The 25395-nt window shown below is 39.1% G+C and overlaps 1 protein-coding gene across 1 annotated transcript; it reads right to left on the bottom strand.

The window, feature by feature from the left end:
* Positions 1–8757: 8757 nt before the first annotated feature.
* Positions 8758–25010, bottom strand: DNAJB11 (DnaJ (Hsp40) homolog, subfamily B, member 11). Its single transcript, XM_012641822.1, has 10 exons — positions 24736–25010; positions 21522–21678; positions 18732–18829; positions 16889–17021; positions 13056–13198; positions 12477–12559; positions 11748–11805; positions 10525–10636; positions 9939–10098; positions 8758–9214 (listed from the first exon to the last, which is right to left on the bottom strand). The coding sequence occupies exons 1-10, from the start codon at positions 24801–24803 to the stop codon at positions 9150–9152; spliced, it is 1077 nt and encodes a 358-aa protein (XP_012497276.1). The 5' UTR covers positions 24804–25010; the 3' UTR covers positions 8758–9149.
* Positions 25011–25395: the final 385 nt, after the last annotated feature.

Raw genomic sequence — 25395 nt, forward strand, 5'->3', positions numbered from 1 at the left:
GAAGGAGGGAAGAAGAACTTTGGGAACATCATGTTTAAGACAGGATGGAAAATGGTACCAGGGACAGTTTAAACCAACAGAGACTACATGTAATGAGATTGTAGAGAGGGGGTGGCAGCATTATCTCTTTGTAGGAAATCCAAAACTAACAGTTCAAGGTTGATTTACTTTCTGATGTAAAGAAATGTAAGTTCAAAGTCAGTTTGTTATTCATGTGTCCTTTGTTCACAAGTTCAAAGACAAGTCCAGGGAAAAGTTATTGGCCAGAGAACCTTATCAGGGAATGGGAACATACAGGGTGACCCGGAGTTGATGGGGGTGGGGCATGGGCCCCCTAATTTCCACCAGCACTTCCCTTCCTTTGCTATAAATGATGGATGTTTTCTCAGTGGAACAGAAAATGCTATGTGAGTGTTGCTCTGTGACATGCAGGCTGCCCTCTTCACCCCTCAGTCCCAGGGAGGTTACCCTGAGCCCCACCCCTGAATAGCAATCTAACCCACAAGCTCTGCTCTGCCACTCTCTGCTGGCGTCCCTGACAGACACACACACACACACACACACACACACGTTCTTCCCCACTTATAGGCTAGATTGTTTTGGGGGGCAGAGGGCTAGAGCTGCTCCGGAAATGGGACCATAACCATGGCGGCTATCTGACTTTGATTTTTCACAGTTACCTCTATTGTTTAGTCTTTTCCTTAAATATTTACATTTTGTTAAATATTTACGTAAGTGCGATTTAAAGTTCATACCATTCTAACTCCATTCTTTCCATTCAGATAACGTTATAAACCAGAAAAAAAAAAAAAGGCATCTTTCAGAGCACATGTATTGAGTTTGCAGCAACCGCAACAGACCTGCTGCCCCCGGTGGCACAGGGCCTGCTTTCTGCAGCTCTTCTGTCATGGCCTGCTTTTTGTGTTGTGAACAGCAGTGCCCAAGGTCTAGCTCTGTACCATGCATAGGGGATGTGACAATGACATTTTCAAAGAAGAAGAATATGTATGAAGGAGGAGGAAGGGGAGGAGAGAGAAGATGATGGAAGCCATGCTGCAGGAGTGGAGAAAAATGGTCTTCCCATGAACCAGAACCATCTTCAGCAAACAGTAGGTCAGGGATGGCCTCATCCATTGGAAAACACCCCTTAAGCTGTGTGCTAGGAAGGAGGCTGAGCTCGCGGATCAGTCGCAGGGGCTGGGGTGGACACAAGCCTCCACCCCCACCCTCACTGGCTGGGCTCCCCCATACAGGGGCTGGGCTCTGAGCATCCTTGGTCCCCAGTGCCTCCTCAGCTTCATGCATATAGTAGCTGCTTAATAAATGTTTAATGATTCAATCAAGAATATTGTTTTCATCTATATTTCCCATTGAAAAAACCCTACAATTGTTCTTAGTTGGTTTTTTAATACCAAATTAAAGCTGTAAAGCCTTCCAGAATTGAGCTCTCTTTCTCTCTTGATGTAATTTTGTCCACTTCGTCTCCACACCAGAGACCATGGGCTTTTCCCTGGCTGACAGGAGTATTAATACAAAGAGCCCTTGCTTGAGTCATATGGGGAGGGGTAGCACGCATAGGCCTGGGAACCAATCAGAAGGGGGTGCTAAAATGACGCTAGAATAAACTGGAAGCTGGGCAGCAATCATTCGGTTTCCATCCGTAACTCTATAGCAGACAAAATGTACATTAGCCCTACGCCCTCCACAGCGGACAGCATTGTCTCGTGGAAATAAACATTTTAAAAAATGTTCCTGCAGGGACTCTGAAACCGGCCAGCTGTCAGTAGAGTTGGCTGAAATTCTGAAATGCCACTGTGCATGACAAACAATGAATACATTTTATTATTTAAATTGTAAAAACCTCTTCATATGTATCTTAAGAAGATGCATGCCTCAAGACTCATAAAATGAATAACTGCACAACAAACAAAAACAGACAAATAGAAATTTTAAAAAGGATAAAGCAAACAAACAAGAGTGGGAGAATTTTGCCAACATAAAACAAGAAAAAATAGTTTTAGAGATATTTTCAGAGGACTCTAAGCCCACAACCATGTAGGTAGCCTATATTCTTAGTATATATGAGTGGTTAATGTTATTCATTAAAATAAATGGAAAACTGTAAAATGAAAGACAAATCCAATAAAGCTTGTATTTTTATTAATATCATATAGTCAATACATGCAATAATTCCTTCTCTTTGTCCCCTTACATAAATGTATAATTCAATCCTGGGACAGGTGATGCAGGTATCGCAGGACATGGCCTCCTGTTTTTCTTGGATAAACTGTTGAAAGATATTTTTCTGTCATCATTTAATTGTAAGTGCTCCTTCTGTGGTAAACTAACTCAGCTTTCCACATTTAACTAAAACATTTAAAAGTTTTTACTGGCCAGTGATTAAAGCTTTGTTAATCTTGTGTGCCAGTTAATTAGTTTTTCACTGTAGTTTTATGTGTGTGTGTGTTACGTTAAAAATGTTTCTTATATGCCCCCAGTACCTTGCGCTGCGCCTGGCATTCAGTAGAAGTAGATTTAGTGATTGTATTGTGTTGAGTCCTGTGGAGTGTAGAAGATACAATTGAATTTAAGAGACTTTCCATGTATTATTAGGTTTAAAAACAACTATCCTCTTTTCCTGGAGTGGGGATCTGAGAGGTTTCGGCAGCTGTAGTGAGGAACCAGACCTGTCATTTGACATCCCTCTCGGTTTTGAGTGTCCACAGTTTGATCAGTATCTCTCATGCTCTCATGAAAATCACTAATGTGTAGCCTACATTTCCCAGGCCCCCCAGCAGAGAAAGGAATGACCCTAGGAGCCAGAATGGTGTGACATTAGCTCAGGTCTTATCCCTGCAACTCTGGCTGTCAGAATCCTTTCCTTCCTTGATGGGAGGGATGGGGGTTGGTACTCATGGACTCGGCAGATAGTAAGTTCACTCTTCCCGAATTCCCCTGTCCTCTTTCATGTTCTGTGAGCCATGTGGCTCCTCCATTGCTGTTCCGACATTCCACAGGCTCAGCTGCTACTTGTATGGTCACCTCATGTGATCAGCTGGGACAAATCGTATTTTCCAAAAATGACCACATCAATGTTTGTAGATCTACATAATCCTTCAGAACCCGGGAGATTCTTTTGTCGAAAGATCAAGTCGAATTCCCCTCCCCTGGAATATGGGTGAGCCTTTGTGGCTGCCTCCATGAATAGGAATGTGAAGGAAAGGATACTGCATGACACATGAGGCTAGGTCACAAAAAGAAATGAGGCTTCTGGCTTGTTCCCTCTTCCTTCTGGGACATGTGTGTTGGAAGCCCTGAGCCAATGTATAAGAAGTCCAGCTGTACTGAAGCTGTCATGCTGCAGAGACCACCCAGAGACAAAGATTCCCTAGTTCCAGTTCCCAGTTGCTTGAGTCCTCCCAGAATCAGCTGCCAGACATGTGAGTAGAAATGATTTCAGTCTACAGCCTTTGTGCTGTCCCAGCTGACACCAAATAGAGCAAAGGTGCTATCTCCATCAATCCCAGCCCATATTGCAGATTTGTGAGAAAACATAAATAGTGCTGCTTTAAGCCAGGAGGTGTAGGGTAATTTTTTACATGGCAATGGCAACTGAGACATCACCCTTACGATATCATCACCTTGCTACTTGTGAGACCCTTGCTTTTCTTCTATAATGGTTGCTGAGCAGAATTAAGGAAAGGTCCTTGCTCTGACCAGTGTCAAAATTCCTTTACCAAACCACAAAACACAAACAGAGTCATTTAACTCTTACAATCTGAAATCTTATAGCTTCTTATAATGGCCCTGACGGTTATGCTTTTTATTCAGTTGACTGCAGTTTGTTATGGTTACTCTGCCCACAAAATTTAGTGCAAGTGCCCTCGTGATTATGTTAGGAGACATCAATTCAAGGGACACCTTGATAGCATTGCTGTTAAATCATGCTTCCCCACCAATGCTGTGGATGAAGCTGGTACACCACAATCCTAGGTTAAGTTGCTTTCCCCACCTGAAACGTTGTACAAGAGTCAAAAGCTTGTCTGGTCAGGTTTAATGTGTCCTGCCCCTCTCCTAGGACTTTTTGCACTGATAAACATACAGGAGCTATGAAAACTCTGTGACTTACACACAGTAGGCACCTGGTAGTTTAAGCTCTCTTCCTGGGATGTTCACCCTCAATAAGAGAATTGAATAGACCAGGACTGAGAACATAGCTCTGTTTTGTGCCAGCAGAGACATTGCCCTTCCAGGTTGACATTGATCCATTAATCAACAGCATGTTCAACCATAATTCATGACTTATGAATTCAACTATATGCCTTCATTTTGTCCCCAGGGATATCACGAGATGAATCAGCAAACACTTTGCTGAAAACTTTGTCTATCACATTTCCTATTCTCCCAGTTTAATGACCTAACTGATATAAAAGACAGAAGGTTCAATTACATAACTTGTTCCTAATCACCTAGTTTGGCTCTTTGCAATGGTTTCCACAATTGTTATTAATTCTTCATAGCCATCCTTTATTTTTAATTTGATTTTATTACTATTGGCAGAATCAAGCTCCAAATCAAAAATCCAGCCCATGTGGAATCTACCTTCTCTAAATTAGAATTAAGGGAGGATAAGAGAAAACGGCAGATAGTTAAGAGGCATTAATATTTGGGTTTGCATTGAAAAGTATCATCATTGCCGTTTTACTTAATAGCTTGATTTTTAGTGGCAACCACAAAATGACTTGGAGCCCAGAGCTGATTTTACAGTTCTCACAGCATTATTTTAGTGCCACCTGGAGACAACATCATGCATTGCAAAGGGTAGGAAAATAGGAGGGAAAAAATCATAAACTTTCCAAACCTCAGTTAAGCAAAACAGATTATAACTTGCTCTTTTTTGCCTGTCTGTACCCAGAGAGGCATTACATTTGTAAATGTCCAATCATCCAACAACATTATAAAATACATACTATTATAATCACCATTTTACAGATGGAGAAACTGAGCCACAGCAAGGAAGTGGTAGAACTGGAATTCGAGTCTCATCAGTCTGATTCTAGAGCATATACATTTTAACCACTATGGCATAGAACACCTCCCATTTTGCTTCTATATTCTGTCAAAAAGTGACATTTGCAATATCAAGGGTAGAATGAACATCAGTAAGAGGAAATAGAAGCCCAAGAGGGAAGAGGTGATTGATTGTAGGAAACACTTGAACACTCCAAAGGAAATCGCGTCTTCTGGACGGGACGCGATCCAAGAATACAGATTGAATACAGAGGTTGCTAAACATGTCTGTGGTTTTAAGGCACTGTGGAGGGGAGAAAGGCTGAAAGACTGGAGATGGGCAGTTTATCTGGAAGGTAAGACTATGACAGCCAATGCAAACACCATTTCTAAGCACATAGATATGGAAGTGCTGGTTCCTAGGCCCTGGTATGGGTTCACTAAGAATAAGTCATGTAAGACACACCTCATTTTCTAACAGGCTGCTAACCGGATTTTGTCAAGGCCCCTCAACATATCCTTGTGGAAAAGATGAAGAAATATGGCTACAAACAAAATTGGTTAGTTTCATGGAGGTTGACATGACTGTACCCTGATGTTCTGATGGTTGTCAACCGGGAGGAAGCCTTTCTTTAGTGGCAAAATCCAAGAGTTGGCCTCAATTCTTTGGTCAGCATTTTATTCGCTGTTGAGATGAAAATCTTATGTCTCAGTCAATACACTGTTGAGATAACATCAAGTGGTGAGGCACAGGCACTGGAGGATCCCAAAACATCATAATAGCCTGGGCCACTGGGCTGATTGAATAAGAGGTAACTGAACAGAAATGAATATGAGGCCCTTCATCCCAAAGTACTAGTCAACTTCTGTGTTGAGAAGTGACCTGGTGCAGCCTGGGTGAGACCCTCTAGAGTAGTGCAATCAACAAAAATATAATGTGGACTATGTATGTAATTAATTTAAAATTTTTCAACATTATTCATTGTAGCCACATTCTAAAAAGTAAAAAAAAAAAAAACTTCAGGTGAATTTTAATAATATATTTTATTTACTTTTTAATAATACATTTTATTTTCAAATATACTCAAAATTCTATCATTTAAACATGTAATCAATATAAAAATCACTGAGATATTTTACATTCTTCTTTATACTAAGTCTTCAAACTTCAATGTGTATTTTATACTTCATAGTACCTCACAATTTGTATGAAACACATTTCAAGTGTTCAATAGCCACATGTGGCTACTGAACTGAACAGGTTTTAGAGGGTTTTCATTGACACTCAGCTGTGATGAGACAGACCCTCAATTATGTTGTTCTCAGCCTGGGTGCATAAATAGAGGGACTGTGCCTAAAGTTATACCACTCAGGAGGATTTAATTCTTTTAATGGAAAAAGCAAGGGTCTGGGCTCTTATAAAATCACTATTGGCGCTGCCTGTGACCTGTGTCCAGCCATTGATTGTGAGTGCTGGGATAATTTCAGTGACTAAAATAGTAAAATTTTAAATAAGTGAACACTTACAAAATGGTTTTTTCTTCTCTTGCTTATCTCCCAGTATCTTTGGATAAGTCTTTCTGTTCATGGTACAAGTCATTACTAAAACTAGTAATAGCTTATCTTTTTTCAAGGAATAGAACACAATTCTCTTGCTATTTCCATTTCTAATAACAGTCAATGCAACTTTTCGAATAGGTTTCAAGTTTCCACATCCTGTTCCCTTTTCAGTGATTTCTGGGCACTAACATCCATTCAGGAATCTAGCAACCTAACCAATAGTGAATGTAGCTGAGGAGGAAGTAAACATAAGTGAACAAATAAAATGAATATCCAAAAAAGATGTTAAAAAGGCACAAAAGCTCAAACTCAAAAATATCACCCTTCATTATCTCCGTTTTGCAGATCAGAAAACTGAGGTTCAGAAAGGTTAACTGGCTTCCCCAGTGTCCCAGAGATTAAGTCTGTTTCCAGGCCAACCATCCTTTCTGCCTTATTACATAGCTCCCATAACACTTATCCTTGCAAGACTGAAGACACTACTATCTGTTCCCCCACCATCATTACTTAACATCCACCCTCTTCCACTGTGTTTATTTTCTCTACTTGTGAATTCATAGTAGTTGAGTATATTCTCTGGAATTGGTTGCTTTGGTTCTAATGCTGCTCCCACTACTTGTAAGATATGGGATGTAGCTTGATTTCCTTACCTGTAAATTGGGGATAACAAGAGTCCCTTATCCAAGTCAACAAGCTTATCCATGTAAAGCACTTAGAATAGAACCTGGCTCATAGCAGGCACTAATTAAGTATTTCTTTTACTCAGTGGATAAGAAGCCAAGTTTTCACTGTTCTTCACCTGCACTCTTCTAACACATGAAAGCTTCTGGCTTGAAGGGAACTTACCTTACGTATTGTCTACTATAACCTCCCAGCCTAAGAACCTCCTCTGCAATACTCCTGGACAGATGGATATCTTTAGTTTACTTGGTGAGAGCTTGCTGCTTCAGGGACCACTACTCCACTTTTGGACAGCACTAACTACTGGGAAAGAAGTTGTACCATAGTGCAAAAAACTTGGGCTTCAGAGCCTGGTTTCATGATCTTCCCATCATCCTCCCCACCTCTCGCACCTATTACTATACTTTATTGCAAGAAAATCTATGGAACTTTGATATAAATCTGTCCAAATTACAATGTGCCTCAGATAAAGTACTTAAAGCTCACTAAAGCTCCCAGAGTCCAATGATAAGAAGATATTCCTTTTTAACTCATTAAAGTATGGCAGTTGACCATGGATAGAAAGAAGTGACAAAGCCTCATTAATATTCTTCTTTGTAGGCAGAGCATTATCTCTATAGGGTCTTTCTAGCCAAGCCTAGTAACTCTAGCTCTTAGTATCATCTCTCATCACTGACTTTTGCAGACATCTTGGAAAAGTGAGTATTTGCAAGTGCAAATAAGATCAGGCATTCTCCTGGGCTCAGATATGTAAGGGAAATGATCATTTTTAAGACATGTTCAACTACAGGCAATTCAGTACATAATGAATCTCAAATGTACAAAAAGTCTACTAAACTTATGTATTTCTGTGATTTCATTTGATTTCTAAGATAGTTTCAAATAGTAGCACTGGCTGCTGCTGGAACTATGCTGATGGTTGGAAGGCAGCTCACCACACTGCAAAAGCAATTGTTGAAGAGCACTGAAACATTCACTAGCAGAAGTGAATGTACATGAAAAGTAGTGTGTGAGATGACTGTATAATGTGAGAAAGTGAAGGAGGTTCAAAGTCAAATGTATTCGAGTCACATACCATTTGAATCAGGTGCCATTAGAAGAGGCAAATGGAATTTGCAACTCTACTTTAAATTCATTTTCTAGAGCCAGTGGTAATCCTTGTTCCTAAATAAACCAAAAGCTTTCCAATCGTAGGGTTAACTGAGATTATACACATGAAAAGTACCTTCTAAATAGTAAAGCATCCATATCACGTTTCATTATTTCCAAATTAAATGAGAGGAAATACACTTTCTCAAGGACAATTAGATCTTTGTGTAACCTTAATTCATGTACCCCAGTCTCTATTCAGGTTCTTCCAGCTTCTTTTTAGAAGATGCCATTGCTATGTGTGTTTAACTGGGTTTGGGGACTGGATCTTTAACACTCTTTTGCATGCTTGTGCATCCAACTTGCTTGATGGGAGGAGGACAACCCAACTAGCTCACAGGAGAAAAGAAACAGGAGTCATGAAAAAAATAACAACAAAATGTATTTAAAAACAGACTTCTCCAGTTGGCATTTTGAATGAGATAGTTAACAATTAACTCCAACCCTCTATGTTGTGTTTCTTTTGCTCCTGGAGTCTTCTCGCAGCTTTAATTCTTGAAACTCAGGTGGCAGCACCAGACATTAAATCCCCAAAGGGAGAGGTATTAGTAAACCTTTTGCTGGTCATTCTTTTCTGAATGCAATGGGCAAACTCTTAAGCCCTCTTTTCATTTCATGACGATCATTAGAAAAAAAATTAAACCAAACTTGCATATTGAAAATAAAAACAAAAACACAGACAAAAAACCCTGCAGATAATAAATATCGCTGATTCACTCATTTTAAACAAAGTCCAATTTTATTCACTCTTAATATCCTTGCAGTCCATTGTATACCTTCTGCACTGATCCTTGTTTCAGTAACTGTTTGATACCTGAAGAAAGAATGAACAAATGACTCTATTAACAAAAAAGTTACTTCCCTAGAGTTTAAAGAGCATGTTTCAAGGAAGGCTCATAAAAGGCCTTATGACAATCATGGATCTGAATTAAACAAATAACTACCAATCTCCATCTGGATCGCATGTAGATAACCTCCCCCCCACATGTGTGCATCCAAGATGATCCCTTGTCTCTTTCTCTCAGGCCCACATTCCACATACATAACCCCTCAAAACCCTATGAAACGAGGAATGAGAAGAAGCAATAAAAAAGCAAAGAAAACTCTTCAGCTAAGTGTTCCATTCCTCCTTCTTTATCGTCTTTTCTTTTCCCATTTAGGAGCCTCAACTGGGCCCTGTTCCAAACCAGTCATCATAGATACGCACCCCTGAGCCTCTAGTCCTTCTATTATGCCTCATCATCTCTTTTGGAGTTTAGTCCAGCTCATTTGTTTTAAGTGATTCTGTTTCACTCCCATTCAACCTATCACTCCCTAGATTTCAAAGCCCAACTTATACAACCTTTTGTAACAGTGACACAAGGACTTTTTTTTAACACTGCCTTTACAAAGAAAGGCAAGTTCATTCCTATTCTTGTGTTCTACTAGTACTAATGGCTGATGTCTCATATCACTGGAGGGTTTTGCATCTATTGTCACCCTCCTAACACACATATAACAACATCCCCTGCCCCCCACACACTCATTATAGTCCATACCTTCTCTTGCTTCCTCTGTTAACTGTTCTTTTGGAAAATCCACATCAAAAGTGATTATCAAAGAGCCCTTGATGTTGTTGTTGTCAAAGCTGGGGAGCCCTTCCCCCTTCTTCCATAACTTTGCTCCCGGCTTGGTGATCTTATCCCGGGAGATATGTACCTGGAAAGCAAAAGGGAATGGACTGGAATAGGTCTGACACACCAGAAGGACACCACGCAGCTTCTAGTGAGCACTGGTGCACAACACTAATGTCATAGCTCAGCAAAACGAAAGGATGAAGAGGCAAAGGAAACAAATTAGGACAATGCAAGTCACAGAAGAAAAGGTTTTTAAACAAAGAAAAATCAAACACAAAAACAAGTAAAGAACAGGATTATCAAAGTCTGTGTAGTCAACTTTGAGTAGCTGAAAGGTCTGTGGCACCGTTACTGCTGGACGTTCAGCAGCAGGGTGAGGAGAGAAGGCAGAACAAGACCAAGAAAGGAGTCCCTTTGGCTCTAAATGATTGAGGCAGCTGATATAATCTCAAAACTACTCATATGAAGGCTTTAAAAGGACAGAAAACAGAAAAATTGGTCTGTTTACCTTGTGACCATCCAAGTGAGTAATGTCCATCTCAAAGCCAACCAGAGACTCAACTAGTGAGATTGTCACATTTGTGTACAAATCATCTCCTCTCCTTTCAAATACTGGGTGTCTAAAAACAGAACAGGGTAAAAAATTGTTAATTTCCATCTTTCTTTGAGAAGAGTTCAAAAAGTTGTTAGAAAAATCTGAGATAAAGGTGAACACTACTCTTTCAAACAATAAACATCTAGCAGACATGCTCTTGTGTATAGTATTAACTGAGACTCTAAAGTTGTGTAAGTCTTATTAAATGCTACTCTTAAGGAGCTTACAACCAGCAAAAGCCTAAGTACATAAGTAAAACTATTAGTCATCAGATTATGGAAAAGAGAGAGAGACAACTTCTAGTAGAAGTTGGGGAGACAAGCATCTGAAACAGATCTGTGGAGATTTCCTGAGCTGTTCTTGAAGGCCAAGTCGGCTCTGGAGATGCAGATAAGGTAGGTGTGAGGAAGGGGGAATAGGGTGAAAGAGAATTCTGGCAAAGGCAACGACTTGAGGAGGTACCAGGTTTATTCAGGGAACAGCACATATTCCATTTTCTCTGGGAAGTGATGAGAAGACAAGGTAGGTAAGGAAAGCTGGGGGGAAAATCATTGAGATTAAAGAGTGAGGTGAGTGAAAGTCCTAGGCAGTGGTGGGCCATTTTTCCATATTTCAATAGGAATCTGTTTCAATGAATCCTTAGGTTGCCACTGGTTTCCAAAGTGGTAACAGGAGAGAAATAATAAATAAGAAAGCCCAAGTCCCAGGTAAAACTGTCTAAGCAGCACTTCATGCCGAAGAGAAGCTCACAAAAGCTCTGATCCTAGAAGCTGCACAGTATGTAATAGAAGGTCTTTTCCATGGAAAAGTCGCTCATCCTTACATGGCCACAGTTTCTCAGCTAAAATCTTAGCTCTTCTTGACTCCCTATCTTATTTGTTTCTCTTTTATGATTTCTTACTTGTCTTATCAAATCTTTCCTTTCAACATCTTTTGGATTTGTGAGTCTTAAGTAAATAACTGGGGCTCAATCCTAGGGCCCAACCCCAAATTTTCAGTAGTATTACTGAAAAGTTACAAATAGTTGTTTAGGGTATTAAGGGCATGACACAGAAAAATGTCTGCAAGTGCTCTGGTGGCTACCCACATCTCTATAATCTGACTCATCTGAAGGCCTCTAAAATTAGAGTACTTACTTGACAACTTTGATTCGGAACCGTAAATCTCCAGGCTCCCCATCCACGTGAGGCTCACCTAGTCAGAGCAGATTACAGCATACTGTAAGTCACACAAGTTGAACATCACAAATCTACTACTTAGCAATTCAGACAATTTTTTAAAGCCACTACTGTAGGCATTGATTCTGTCAAGTCTATCTGTGAGGGCAGTGTCTATGCCTGGTTATATCAAGTTTCAGGTTATTAGTGAAGATCACCTGTGTCTTGGGTACAGCAATAAATTACTTGACCTATTTTCTATACAAAAGAATGATTCAATGGTTTCCTGAACCTGAAGTCTTAATGCTTTTTCTTTTCTTTTAGAATTTTAAATTTAAGTCCAAAGGTGAGGTCTGAGAGCATCTTATTAATGCCAACTAGAGCTACATTATCTTCTTTCATTGCTTAAAATTAATCCATTAAGGTCAGAACACCCTAAATTTTGATAAAACTTAAAACTTAGGCTACCTGACAATAACTTTTGCCCATGATATTCGAAGAATAAACAGTAATGCCACTGCTTCAAGTGACTAACCACGATAGTCATAAAAAACATTCTGTATCTTAAAACTGGCTGAAGAGTGTTAGAAATTATACATACATTTACTATGTGGCTATTAAGATCGGGTAAGGTAGGGTGAGAGGTATTCATAAGCAAGCAGAGAGCAGAAAGTTATAATAATAAAACATCAAATATCAGTATTTCACCTTCTCCAATAAATGGGTACTCCATGCCATCTCTCACTCCAGGTTCTATTTCTACCTCTAGCGTTCGTTCTTCATTCACTAGTCTGAGAAAAAGAGAATTAAAGATGAAAAAAAAAAAAGTGAAAACACAAACAAAACCCCAGATACAGATAGTAGTTAAAGTTTTATGTATTTTATCAGAACTTTTTCTTGGAAGACTATAGTGCGTCTCTACTTGACAAAGCCATCTGATATCCATTTACATCTTCTACATGCTAAAATTCAAGGTGAAACTACTATGTATTACATATACACATAAGATTGATCTAACATTCCAAGTAGGAAGAAAATGAAGCATTAACATTTAAATATGTTCAGAAATAAAGGGGCACTGTTTATTAGTTCAGAGACATTAGAGTATTTAGAACACTTAAGGAAAAAATAAAAATTTCCTTTTTTTCTCTATCCTTTGATAGAACATGGTCAGGGAAAGGAGAGAGAGGCAGGGAGGGAGATCTAGGTATGGACCACTAGCACTTTATTAGACAAATGAAATTACATAATGTTTCTTGGTAGAACAAAGAAGATGCTTTCACTTACTTGACATTAGGACATTCATCGCAGACCACCTCCTGGGTCATTTGGAAGCGCCCAGGGCCCAGCTGGGTGGTCCGCATCTCTTGACGACAATTGCATTTCCGTTTGCCTGGAGCCTGCCTTGCCACAGGTTTGTTTCTAACTACCTAAGAAGTGCATAAACAATATCAGCTTCTCTCTCATGCAAAACAACCATTAGTTTCCTCTACCATTCAGGGCTCTGTACACATGGGTGGATGGAAACTTCCCCTTCTCTGGCAAGCTATCCCTCAGGGAGACCCAAAGCTGACAGAACTCTTTGAGGAGGACAAATCAGCCTAAAAATAGGAATGAAGCGAACACACACGTAAATGACTCAAATTCTAAAGTTAGAAAAGAGAGAGGAGAGTAAGAAAGAAGAGAATCAAAAAATAAGATGTATGATGTAAGCATTTCTAAACCACAACTAAATGCTACTGAGTTAAAGTAGTTCATAGAATCATTATCTTTTAAGAAATCTGAGCTACGTAAAGCATACTGAGTAACAATCACAGCCCTCAAAAACTGGTATGTGGCTACCATCCAATCCTGTGATTAACCTAATGAGAATGTCTCCTTGCTTCAGGCAACTCGATCTAGGACTATTTTCCTTTAACAGGCAAGAACACATACAACAACCATCTCTTTATAGTTGACTGCAAACAAACCTTCTGATCCCTCTCAGTATATGAAATTAATACATAGGAAGAAATGTATTCCTATTTTTATCTGTTTAATTAGTCAAATACCAATCACAGGTATGTGCTAATGCCACAGAAGGACAAGAATGCTTGAAGGAAAATCTCTTAAAGTCTACCAACATATGAAAGCCCAGGAGAACAGAAGAAATTATAACAACAGTAACAGTAATTAGAGCAAACACTTTTATAGTAATTACTATAACACATGCCAAGCAATGCCATAAACACTTTTACATATTCATTTAATCCTCACAATCACCTTATGTGGTAGGTACTGTTATGATCTCAATTTTACAGATGAGGTAATGAAAGCATAGAAACGTTAAGTAACATGACCAAGGCCATGTAACTAATATATGGCAGAGCCAGGATTCTAAACCAGGCAGTCTAGCTGCAAAGTCCATGCTTCTAACAATTATACATCCTATCTTTCTCTCAATATAATTTTTTCTTAATCAAAGAATTTACCATGGGGGTCATTGAAATAGCAAAGCCATTGCACCCTTTACAATGATTAGATTAAAAGAGAATTTGGAGAATTTGTTTAGGAGCACACTAACGGCAAAAAGTGATGTATACTGTGCATTAGTGATGACTGCAGAACAGGTTTGGAAGGGACTGCGGGAGTTAATATGGCTCACCTCTTTTCTCTAAACAACCTCTCCTGTTTCTGAAGGAGAGATGGCTCAAATATTTTTAATGCCCTTTCTTCTATCCTGCAGCCTGAACACCAGTGTTATAAGCCAGTAGCATCTTCCCTGATTGTTTACTCCTCTTCTTTCAACTATTCAGTGCAAAAGCTACAACTAAGAAGAAAACGCTTCTTGTCAAGATGGCACATATGCATAGGCTACTGGTTATCCTCTCCAAAATTCTGGGAAAACTACAAGAAAACATGGATTCCAGGAAATAATAACTGTACGACAGAATATATGGAAAAATCCCAGAGATAGAAGGCTGTTTTGAACTGATATGTGTATAGGGTGGTGGCTACAACCTGAGCAACAGTAGCTAGTGAGGGCAGTGAGAAGACACGAGGGAAAAATAGCTGAAGTTCTGCTCTTGCCTCTCTCCTGAACTGCCTTGGAACAAGTACTGTTTGTCCCTGCTCCGGAGAAGGAGAAAACAAAAGACCCAGACACCAAACAAACCAACAAAACACAGTTAAAAACACTGGGCAAGGGCTCACCCCAAGATGCTCTACAGGGAAAAGTAGTTGCCAATACCCATAAGGTAATATGTGCTCACAGGCCAAAACAGCTACACATCTCAGGAGTCCAACTATCTGCCCCCTGAAAGACAACAAACCGGATGACACATATATTCCAAGCAAATGTGCTAGAGAAGACAGACCAGGAATTTAAAATCAGCATGATAATACTGAAGGAGGTATGGAAGACATTAGCAAAATGAAAGAGTAAGAAATAATATAAGAATTAAATAGAAATATTTTGTATAAAAATGAGTTGATATTAAAACACAGCAGATGGGATATTATTAGAACGGATATAGCTAAAGATTGAGCTAGTGAGCTGGAAGATCAGAATGAGGTACTTTCCCAGAAGGAAGGAATATAGTAAAAATAGAATTTATTTTTCATACTTAAAAGAAAGTTAAGAGTAGACAGACGTGACAAAAGAGAGAATTAAATATTCGAAAAAATATGGAGATATATTTTCCAGAATTAAAAAAAAGATGAATAAACTCTAAAAATTACAGTTTTAGTAGAAAATATAGGTGAATAGCTTTCTCATTTTATTTTTAAAACTTTTCTAGAGACGGTGTCTCACTATGTTGTCCAGGCTGAAGTGCAGTGGCTAGACCTATTCACAGGTGCAATCATGGCACACTGCAGTCTAAAACTCCTGGCCTCAAGTGATCCTCCCACCTCAGCCTCCCAAGTAGCTGGGACTACAGGTGCCCAGCATTGCGCCCAGGTGCTTTCTTACCTTAGAGCAGAAGAGAATTTCTTAAACAAGACACAAAAACTAACCATAAAAGACTGATAGATTTGATCACATTAAAGTTAACTAATTCTATTCATTGAAATAAATCTTAAACATAATGAAAAGATAAATTACAAATTGATAGGATGTATTTGTATTACATACAGCCAACAACAGATTTGCAGCAAGAGTGAAGTACTCTTAGAAATCAATAAGAAAAGGGCAAAAGAAAAATGGGCAAAAGACATGAACAGTTATTTCATAAGAGAGGAAACAAATATGGGCAATAAACACAGGAAAAGATTCTTATTTTAACTGACAATCAAGAAAATGCAAAATAAGACCACAATGAGAGAACATTTTATACTCATCTGATGGTCAAAAATTAAGAAGTCTAATAATTCCAAGTATTAGAGAGATAGTAAATCTATAGAATCTCTTAGTAAATTGCTGGTAGAAGTGTTGATACAATCAATTTCAAAAATAGTATGGTATTATCTTGTAAAAATGAACATTGGTTCACATTACTCAGAAATTCTACTCTTAAGTAAAGCCACCCAAAAGATATTCTTGTTCATGTGAACTGGGATCTATGCCTAATAATGTTCATAAAAGCACTGTTTGGAATTGAAAAAAACTGGGAAAAACCAAAATGTCTATTGATAACATGTGGCCACAATAAAATTTTATCCAGAATTATAGCTATAAGCAACTAGGATAAATCCTAGTAACATAACAGTAGGTGAAAAAAGCCAGTCCCAGAAGATAATGAATGATATACCATTTTTATAAAGTCAAAAGCAATGAAAACAATACATTATTCAGCTGTTTATATACACATGATAAAACAAACAAGAATGGCAAAGGAATAAAGACAAAGTCCAGGATAGACGTTATCTCTGAAGGGAGGTAGGGGAATGGAATAGAGAAGTAGCAGAAAAGTAAGTTAAGTTATGGTATTGTTTCACTTAGTTCTTGGGCTCGTTGGCAAGTTCATGAAACAGTGACAACAGTGTATCATAAATCAAGGATTATGATTAATTCAATTCTGTGCATCTGACTACTTCCCCTTACCCTCTGAAAGACAGAGAAGGTATATAGAAATCTCTCATTTTAGTACAAAGTATAAGTTCTGGGAGTCAACACAAGTGACTATATTGTTTGAACTTACTTCTACAAAATTTCCTGCGTACACTTCTTCCAAAGTGACTTCTAGATCTACAATAATATCACTTCCTCTCGGAATATTTCTGTCTTGCTGACGAGGGGTCCCTCCAAACATGAAACCAAAATCTCCAAAGAAGCTGTATATAAGTGTAAAATCATCAGGAAAAGAAATCAGAGTTCATGTTTTACAATTATTTAGTTTTCTTCACAATGATAAAATATTATTTCCTACCAACACATTGTGCAAAACTGAAAGATATTTTTAATACGCTGGAGTCATATACCATATGCAATTCTTAATTTATATACTATCAACTATATTGCCCCTTACCACAAAAAAAGTTTACTTTTTAATATAATATGGCCCATAGAACACAGTATATATACATATAGGATGTCAATGAATTTAACACTGGACTCAATCAATGAAATAATTTGTTTCAATATGGGGAAAATCCATTTATGGTGGACATATTGAGAAAGGGTACAGTATATGAACTTATATAATGCTGAACTTTATGGTTAATTGAAGGAATTTTTAAGGGTAATGTTAAAATATGTAGTGTTCACTTTACATGAAAGAAGCTACTGCTCTGCACTAAATCTTGGGTATGTAATTAAATAAGCTGAAAATGCACTAGCCTTAGTAAAATTCTAGTTCTTAAAGAGAAGGAAGTTCTAGACTTTACAAGACCAAAATCAATTTTTGTAAGTAACAAAAGAATCACTTTGAGATTAATAAAAACAATGACCTTTAATTATGCAGACATTCTAATCTTAATTTTTGGTATTATTAAGAAGCCTCAGAGATTAGCACAGTGAGGATGACGATTATGTATAATAACTTCTCCTCCACCAACCAGCCCTGGTGAGTGAATTCCCTGAATCTCAAATAAAGCAAAAAGGGAGAATGAAATGGGGGTTATGGGAAACTTTTTCTCTTTCTGGTATCCCTAGGTATCACTTTGGACAGCCAAAGGGAACAGGACACTTCCCCAGTAGGATAAAACAGCCAAATTAATCCTGGGGAAGAGAAAGATGTCCTAATCACATTACTCACACATCTTTACAAATCCTAAAAATCTACTGTCACTCCCAAGCAAATGGAGAAACCTATTGTATGCAACAGTGATTCTTACTTCTTTCGGGGAGGGGTTCACAGAACCCTTTGAAAATCTGAAGAAAACAATGAACTCACTCCCCATAAAAATCTAGTTTCAAACATTTTTTTATTTATAACTTCAGACCTGAAACCCCTGATTAAGATCTCCTAGTATATGGCATCATCAGGGTATATGGAAATACAAATGCTCAACAAAGAGGGGTTTGAAGAGGGAGGATGAAAGATGTTTTTGATTCCAGACACCCAGCACTCCCAGAAGGCAGGAGATAAAAAGCCTCTACCTTAATCCCTTCCCTCAATGCTGGTTATCATAATCTTCCCTCGCTTGTTGACAGGATGAAAGAGAAACAGCTCTGGGTATGGGAATAGGAATTTTTCTCTCTCTGCTTACAGTACTTTTGTTCATTAAATGGTTTGCAGATTCCAAGACAGCAAGTAGGCAAGGACAATCTGGTTTCCAACATATATCCCCATAATTGTCAGGGTTGATTTAACTAATATGGTTGGCTAGAAGGACAGCCGGTTCAATTCTATCTGTCTTTCCTGAAGCTTTGTGAAACAGAAGACTATCTTCCCACAGGGAAGACGGTAACTGATTATTGGATCAGTTGACTTGTATTCTTCATCAAAACCTTCTGAACTAGGGAGTGAGGATAATTTTTTAATAATCACTAAGTGTCCCATTCTCAGACACTAATACTTTGTAGATGGGTAAATTACTTACTGTGAAAAAATGTCTCCATGGGAGCTCTGATGACCATCTTTTAATCCTTCTTCACCATAAGTATCATACTGTTTCCGTTTCTCATTATCTGATAGAACCTAGGGATAAAAACCAGTGGAGGAAAAGATCACGAGTTGGTAATATTCAGTTAAGGCACATTCATGTTTCTGTGCGGTGTTTTTTTTTTCAACTCTAATAATTGGGTCTAAGATTTCAGTGGGATGTAGTTTTCATTATGTATTGTATTAAGGCATGCTTATAAAGTTATTTTCTCAAACAGACTAAATTTTTTGAAGCACTGTTAATTTCACATTGCTCAATTCATGTTTTTAAAGTTATCAGACCTCACCCAGTCACTTAAATATCATATCTGAGATTAGTGATGTCCCTGTGAAAGTCAGGGTGGTAACAGGAAAGAAGTGAGATGGATTCCTCAGGTTTCCTTCCCATGCAGTTTGACTCTAGGGCTTATGCTAGGGCCATACTAATTTCTCTCTCTAAACTATAAATTAAGATATGACTATGACAGATAGAAGCAGTAAATCAGGACAGCCTTACAAATAGCTGGGCCCCACATGTCTACAATCCCCCCACGCCCAAACACACACACACATAAATACTGGGAGATTGGTAAGTCAAGGGAATCAGATGATTGGCCCTCCAGAGAGGTCTACATTGCTGCATTTTCATACTCTTTTTTATAAGACACACTTTTGGCTTAGGGCCTGAATAATATGTAAGGAGTCAGGGTAAAAATTTACTAATATTTAAGATATACTTAGAAGGATAAATAGAAATGGATGTACAAAAGAGCGAGCCTTCTTAAAAACAATTTGGGCAAATATCTTTAGAAAATAGGTACTAGGAGAAGCAGAAATAGACAAGATTAACTTAAAAAAAACCACAAAAACAAACTCTTATTATTACATGATTTGAATTTCCAATATTTCCACTATCAAGTCACTTCTCTGATCTTGTCTTGGCAAAGAAATAAACCTTGCATTTGGGTCTATAAAAATACCATTTCAAAACCTCAAAATAATAACTAGTTTTAAGTCAGTTTCTTTTTGAACATCAGAGGCTTCTATAATAAGGCCCCCAAACTACCCTTGAAGTCATTTATTGTCGTTCACTTTCTCCTCACTTTTCTTCTGTCTAAGGAATTCAATTTTATTCCATGGTCTTGGAAACAATTTTATTTTAAAAAGAAAAACGGTTCTCAGTTGACTGGCCAACCAACACACAGATTTTCAACTAATTAAAATGCCAGCAGTAATCCTAGCTCTGTAGAGAAAACAAATTTCTCTCCATAAAAGATTCTTCATACTGTACTGGGATTCTGATTTGTGAACCTTAATTTACCTAAGACTAAATGCAATCAAGCTCCAATAATAACAAAGAAAAAAGAAAATTTGAACTAGTGACTAGAAAGGTTGTTAAAGTTAAATAAAGTACAATTTCATGAGGATAGCCTGCCTATGTCATGGATAAAGAACATGGTAGATTCTTTAGGGAGCATGGTAAATTCAGCTTCCTAGAAAATATTTTGAAAATTGGGTTCTTAGCAAACAATGGTACTATCCATGGAAATACAGTGTAAAATATGGAATCCATATTATCAACAAGAAACAAAATGTTACATGTAATTTAAGAGGGGCCATCAACCTTCTCAAGTTTATTAATAGGCCTCAGGTTGAGAATTTCTGTCCTATAGGATCCTTGAAGATACGAAGAAAAAAAGGGGGACCCCATCAGCTCTAGGGATCACCTGGGTATACAAGTCACTGTTTTGGTTCAGTAGCTTCTTTAGTCTAGGAGGTCACGGGATCTCTTCCTTTCGGGTTCTTTGCAAATGTTTTTTGATTTGTTTCCAACTTTCTCAATATATAGTGATTTAAACTTGAATTGAGTTTTAGCTTTGTGACTTTTAGAGTCAAATTAATTTTTTTCTGTGCCCTTCTAGAAAATGGGAATAAAAATATACCTAGCTATACTATACTTCATGGTGTTCTAGTGAACACTAAATGAAATGATACATGACATCAAAGTGTTTTGAATTCTAGATTAGGGGTTGCAAATTCAAACTATAGCTGGGTTTTATTTCATCTGCACAAAAAAGAAATTTAACTAAATTAGTTAAATTTTTATAAGCAGGTGAATCTACACAAAAATCTGGATTTCCAACTTCTCTTGAAAAATTAGATGATTTGGCAACACAGTAGTGTTTGCATTTGTATGTGGCAAAAACTGGCTGCGGTTTTTGCCATATATAGTCTCATATACAGCTGCTCCCTTTAAATAGGGTAATAAGGCTTCAGTTTATCACAGTCCACAACAATCCCTATTGTTTTCCATTATGGAGGCAGAATATCCATTATTATGTTTTATCTTATATCTGCCCTGCATGTTACTTGTCTGGTCCATATGGGCAAGTAGGTTCACAACCCTTATTTAGGTTTTGTTTTTATTTCTAACTCTAGTTCCCAAACTGATTGACTAATAGACCAACTGGTTAATCTACTTATTAATCTATCAATCTTTCTTTCTTTTACTTAGTCTTTTTCAACATTACTTTCCATATTAAAATAAATATTAATAATGAGAAAGGCAGGAAATGGCATCTACTAAGATGAATATAAGATTTACTGCAACATAGCATTAGTACCACTTTTACTTTTATCCAGTGTTTATTTTTAAATAGGAGTGACCTGAAGGAAGGTGTCTTTTCGTTATATGGTTTTTTCTATAGCCATAGGTTTTATTCATACTTTATCCTTTTTCCTGATTCACCTCATATGCAGCACCTAGATCCTGGAATTTCTCCTGGGCTTGTGGATCATCAGGGTTCCGGTCGGGATGAAGCTGCAGGGCTAGTTTTCTATAGGCCTTTTTAATATCCTTTATAGAGGCACTGCGAGGCACCCCCAAGATCTTATAGAAATCTCGCCTGGGAAGTGGGAAGAGAGAATACTTCATTAAAGAGCTATACATCATATTTTAAAAGTGAAAATAGATTTCCCCCCTTTATATTTAGGTTTGTGTCTGAGCAAACTGGTACAAAAATGAAGGTATACGTCACACTCACATATACACAGAATGACTAAAAAGAGAACGCATCAGAAATTGTAATGAGTCTTATATATTGAAGTAATCACAATGAGAGGCTATGTTTTTTGGGCATTACTAGATTATTCAAAATATCTGTGGCACTCTTCTTTTAGAACTACCTTCAGTTAAGAAAACCATTTTTATCATTTTATGGTCCTATGTTATTTTCAGGCAATAACTGTATAATCAAATTAACTCTCCACCCTTTTCCCTATATTGGCTCCAAATGAATGCTGCTTATTTCCAAAAGTCAAATAACAACCTCAAAAGATGTCTTCCTTTATTCAAAAAGATTATGTTACACAAATATCCTGACTAACAGTAACACTGTTGGAATGTTAAAGATGAAATAACTGAAATTAACTACAGAGGTTAAAATAGGGTTAAGCCAAAGCCCAAATAACAATTCTGAAAAAAGAATAACACCCATCGCGATGCATGAGTTGTGTTTTTTGCTGAAAGAGAAAATATCAATCTTATATTCATTTTTAGTAATTATACTAGTTTGTCTAGATCAAACCTTTATTACAGACATCTGCTAAAGCCCACATGCAAGAGCCTCTATGTCTCAGCAGCTGTGAATATGCATGGCATGAACTGCGGTAGAGATCCACTGACTTTCTTGCCAGGGACTATGCTGGAATCAAATTAATTGTAAAGCAATCTTTGCAAAAAGCGGTAGTGGGAACACAGAATAGGACTATAATAAATTCTCAAGGCAGAGATCTTATTCAGCCCATTGAAGAGACCAATAAAAATACACAGAGTGAAATGAATAAATAAGAACACTCACAAAAATCTATTTCTTTTGCCGGAGTCATTTTAGCAACCAGGATTTATTCTGAAAATGCATTCTCTCAACAATGGGAATGGGGAAGCTATTCACAATAGAGACAGTGACTTAGTAGTGATGGTAATTTAAAAATGCACTGAAGGCCAGGCGCAGTGGCTCACACCTGCAATCCTAACACTCTGGGAGGCCGAGGCAGGAGGATCACTTTGAACTCAGGAGACGAGCCTGAGCAAGAGCAAGACCCCTCTACTAAAAATAGAAAAAAATTAGCTGGGCGAGGTGGTAAGCACCTATAGTCCCAGCTATTCAGGAGGTTGAGGCAGGAGGATCACTAGAGCCGGAGTTTGAGGCTGTGGTAAACTATTATGATGCCACTGCACTCCAGTCTGGGTGACAGAGCAAAACTCTGTCTTAAAAAAAAAAATGCATTGGGCTACCAAGACCAGGTGATATGTGACAGAATATTAAAAAAAATTATAAGCTCTTAGTCACACTTTAGGAAAAGTCATTTAATTTATTTCATATATCTGTTTTTAAAATGATCATTCACAAGGGGCTCCATGAGGATTGATTAGGGGCTTTTTCCTCACCCACCCCCAACAAATCTGTTAAATTTTGACATCTTTTGAGATAAGAACAAAATAATCAAAAGGATTGCTAACATTAGTAACAAAAGGGCTAACTGTATAAAGAATGAGGCTTACTTAGAACATGCTTCATATAAAAATGGTTAAGTAACAGCACGGAAAAATGCAGGGAGAAGATGCCTAACACAGCTCAGCATCAATATTACAGTTTCTAAGAGACTACTTTATGAATGACTGAAGTTTAAAGCAATAGTGTTAATAATATTTATGGTGATGTTTTCTTAAATAGCTAACGGTGTTGCTGTAAGTGTAAAAAATACTAACAAAAACAGTATACCAAGAAAAAACAATAAAGCATTTTCCAGGAGTTATCTTTTGAGAAATTTAAGATGTTTCACAAAAAAAAAGAACGACAAAGTTAAAGCATACATGCACAGAGAAAAAACTTTTAAGAGAACAAGGACTTAAAATTTAAAGCTCTGCTAGGTAGTACCTTCCCTATTTAGAATAACCTATAAACTGTCAGAAGCTGAGACTTACTATTCCTTGCATTCTAAAATATGAGGCTGGCATACCATATCCTGGGTCACAAGGTTTATAGGATTATTGATCTTAAAGGAAGAAAGAATCCTCAAGGGTTCATCTGCTCCTATTCCCTGCATAAGGGTGGCACATTATTATCCCAGTGTTAGAGAATTTAGATCGTTACTTCAAGGTCACATAATTCATAAGTGAGGTGGGGGCACCTGGGTGGAATCCCAGTTTACTACATGTTGGTGAACTGCTCTTCCTGCTCAGACTATTCAGCTTCTCAAGAATGAACCACAGAGTGAGAGGCGTGATGACAGCTTAGACTCACTAAATAGCTCAAGAAGCTGGGAAGTACAAGGGCTCTCCAAAGGGTCTTCTTGCTCTCTCAATCCAATTTCTTTCAGTCCCCCCATGGCTTCCCTCTCTGCCCTCCTCACTCGTCCTGGCATAACCCAGCCACTTTAATGTCAGCCCCCCAGTGGTTTGTCCAGGCTAAGTGTAGCATCGTCCGCTTCTCAAGCTCAGCAAGGCACAGCAACCCACCTCCTGGACCGAAGAAATGTCCATTCCCTTAACCTTGGCCTGGCACTGTCACTGCCTTCGTGACAGTCAGGTACCCCTATTTCTTCCTCAGCTCTGCGTGACATTGCTTCTGCTCACAATCACCTCCTTTCCCTCAAACTGCCCTCATCCCTCAGATGCTGTGTTCAGCAAGGCATCCGACTCCCACTCCTCCGGGCAAACACAGTTCTAAGGGTCTCTGGATCTAAAGCCTTCTCACTGGTGTCACCCACGGTTCTCCTCTCACCCCACTAGCCTGGCCCATGCCACCCTCCGCCCCACAGCCATGCCCCCTCCACTCCCTCAGTCTGGCAGTGCCGCTCCCCCCACATCTCCCTTCTCAATCCCCCCTCCCCCTCACACACACACTTCCCCAGCAAAGGCTGACCCACGGGCCCCGCGCCTGGGAGTGCCTGTTCCTCACCCGGCGATCACGGCCCCGATGAGGTACAGCAGCAACAGGCAAAAGGTGCTTAGGTTCTGCGGGGCCATGGCTCTTCTGTCCCGGGCCCGGTGCCACGCACTCCTCACAGCCTCCGCCGCCGCGTCGGCTCGCCAGCCCACCCGGCCCAGTGAGGCCGCCTGACGCCGAGGGTCTCCTACTTGGTCCGCAGAGACAGCTAGCTGACCCCCCTCCCCTGCTAGTCCACTTCCCGGGAGTCCCGAGTCCCGGCGAGAGAAGCTCCCGGCAGGCGAGGGCCAATCGCGGCCCGAGGCATCACACGCGGCCGGCGCCTGGGAGCCAATCGGCTCAGTACACTTCACCTCCGAGGCGGCGCGGGCAGCCAGTCAGGCTTCGGAACAGCAGCCGCAGCTCCGGGCCAACTAGAAGCGGAAACGTCAGAGAGTCGCGCCGCCGCAGGAGTCCGCACCGCCCAGCTCCTGGGAGGCGGAGAAAATTACGTGAAAGGTAGGGGGTGGTGCCACGTGAGGGCACCCAAGGTACCCGCTCTCCCCTCGCCCGCCTCTCCGGACTTTCCTCCAATCACGAGGCTCCTCCCCGGCACTGACCAATTGCGGGAGGGAGGTTTCATCTTGGTTACAAGTCTTGGAATTTCATTCAGTTTGAGCTCCGAGCGGGAGG

This window comes from Propithecus coquereli, unplaced genomic scaffold (assembly GCF_000956105.1).
Source record: "Propithecus coquereli isolate 6110/MARCELLA unplaced genomic scaffold, Pcoq_1.0 Scaffold10, whole genome shotgun sequence".
Lineage (NCBI taxonomy): Eukaryota > Metazoa > Chordata > Mammalia > Primates > Indriidae > Propithecus > Propithecus coquereli.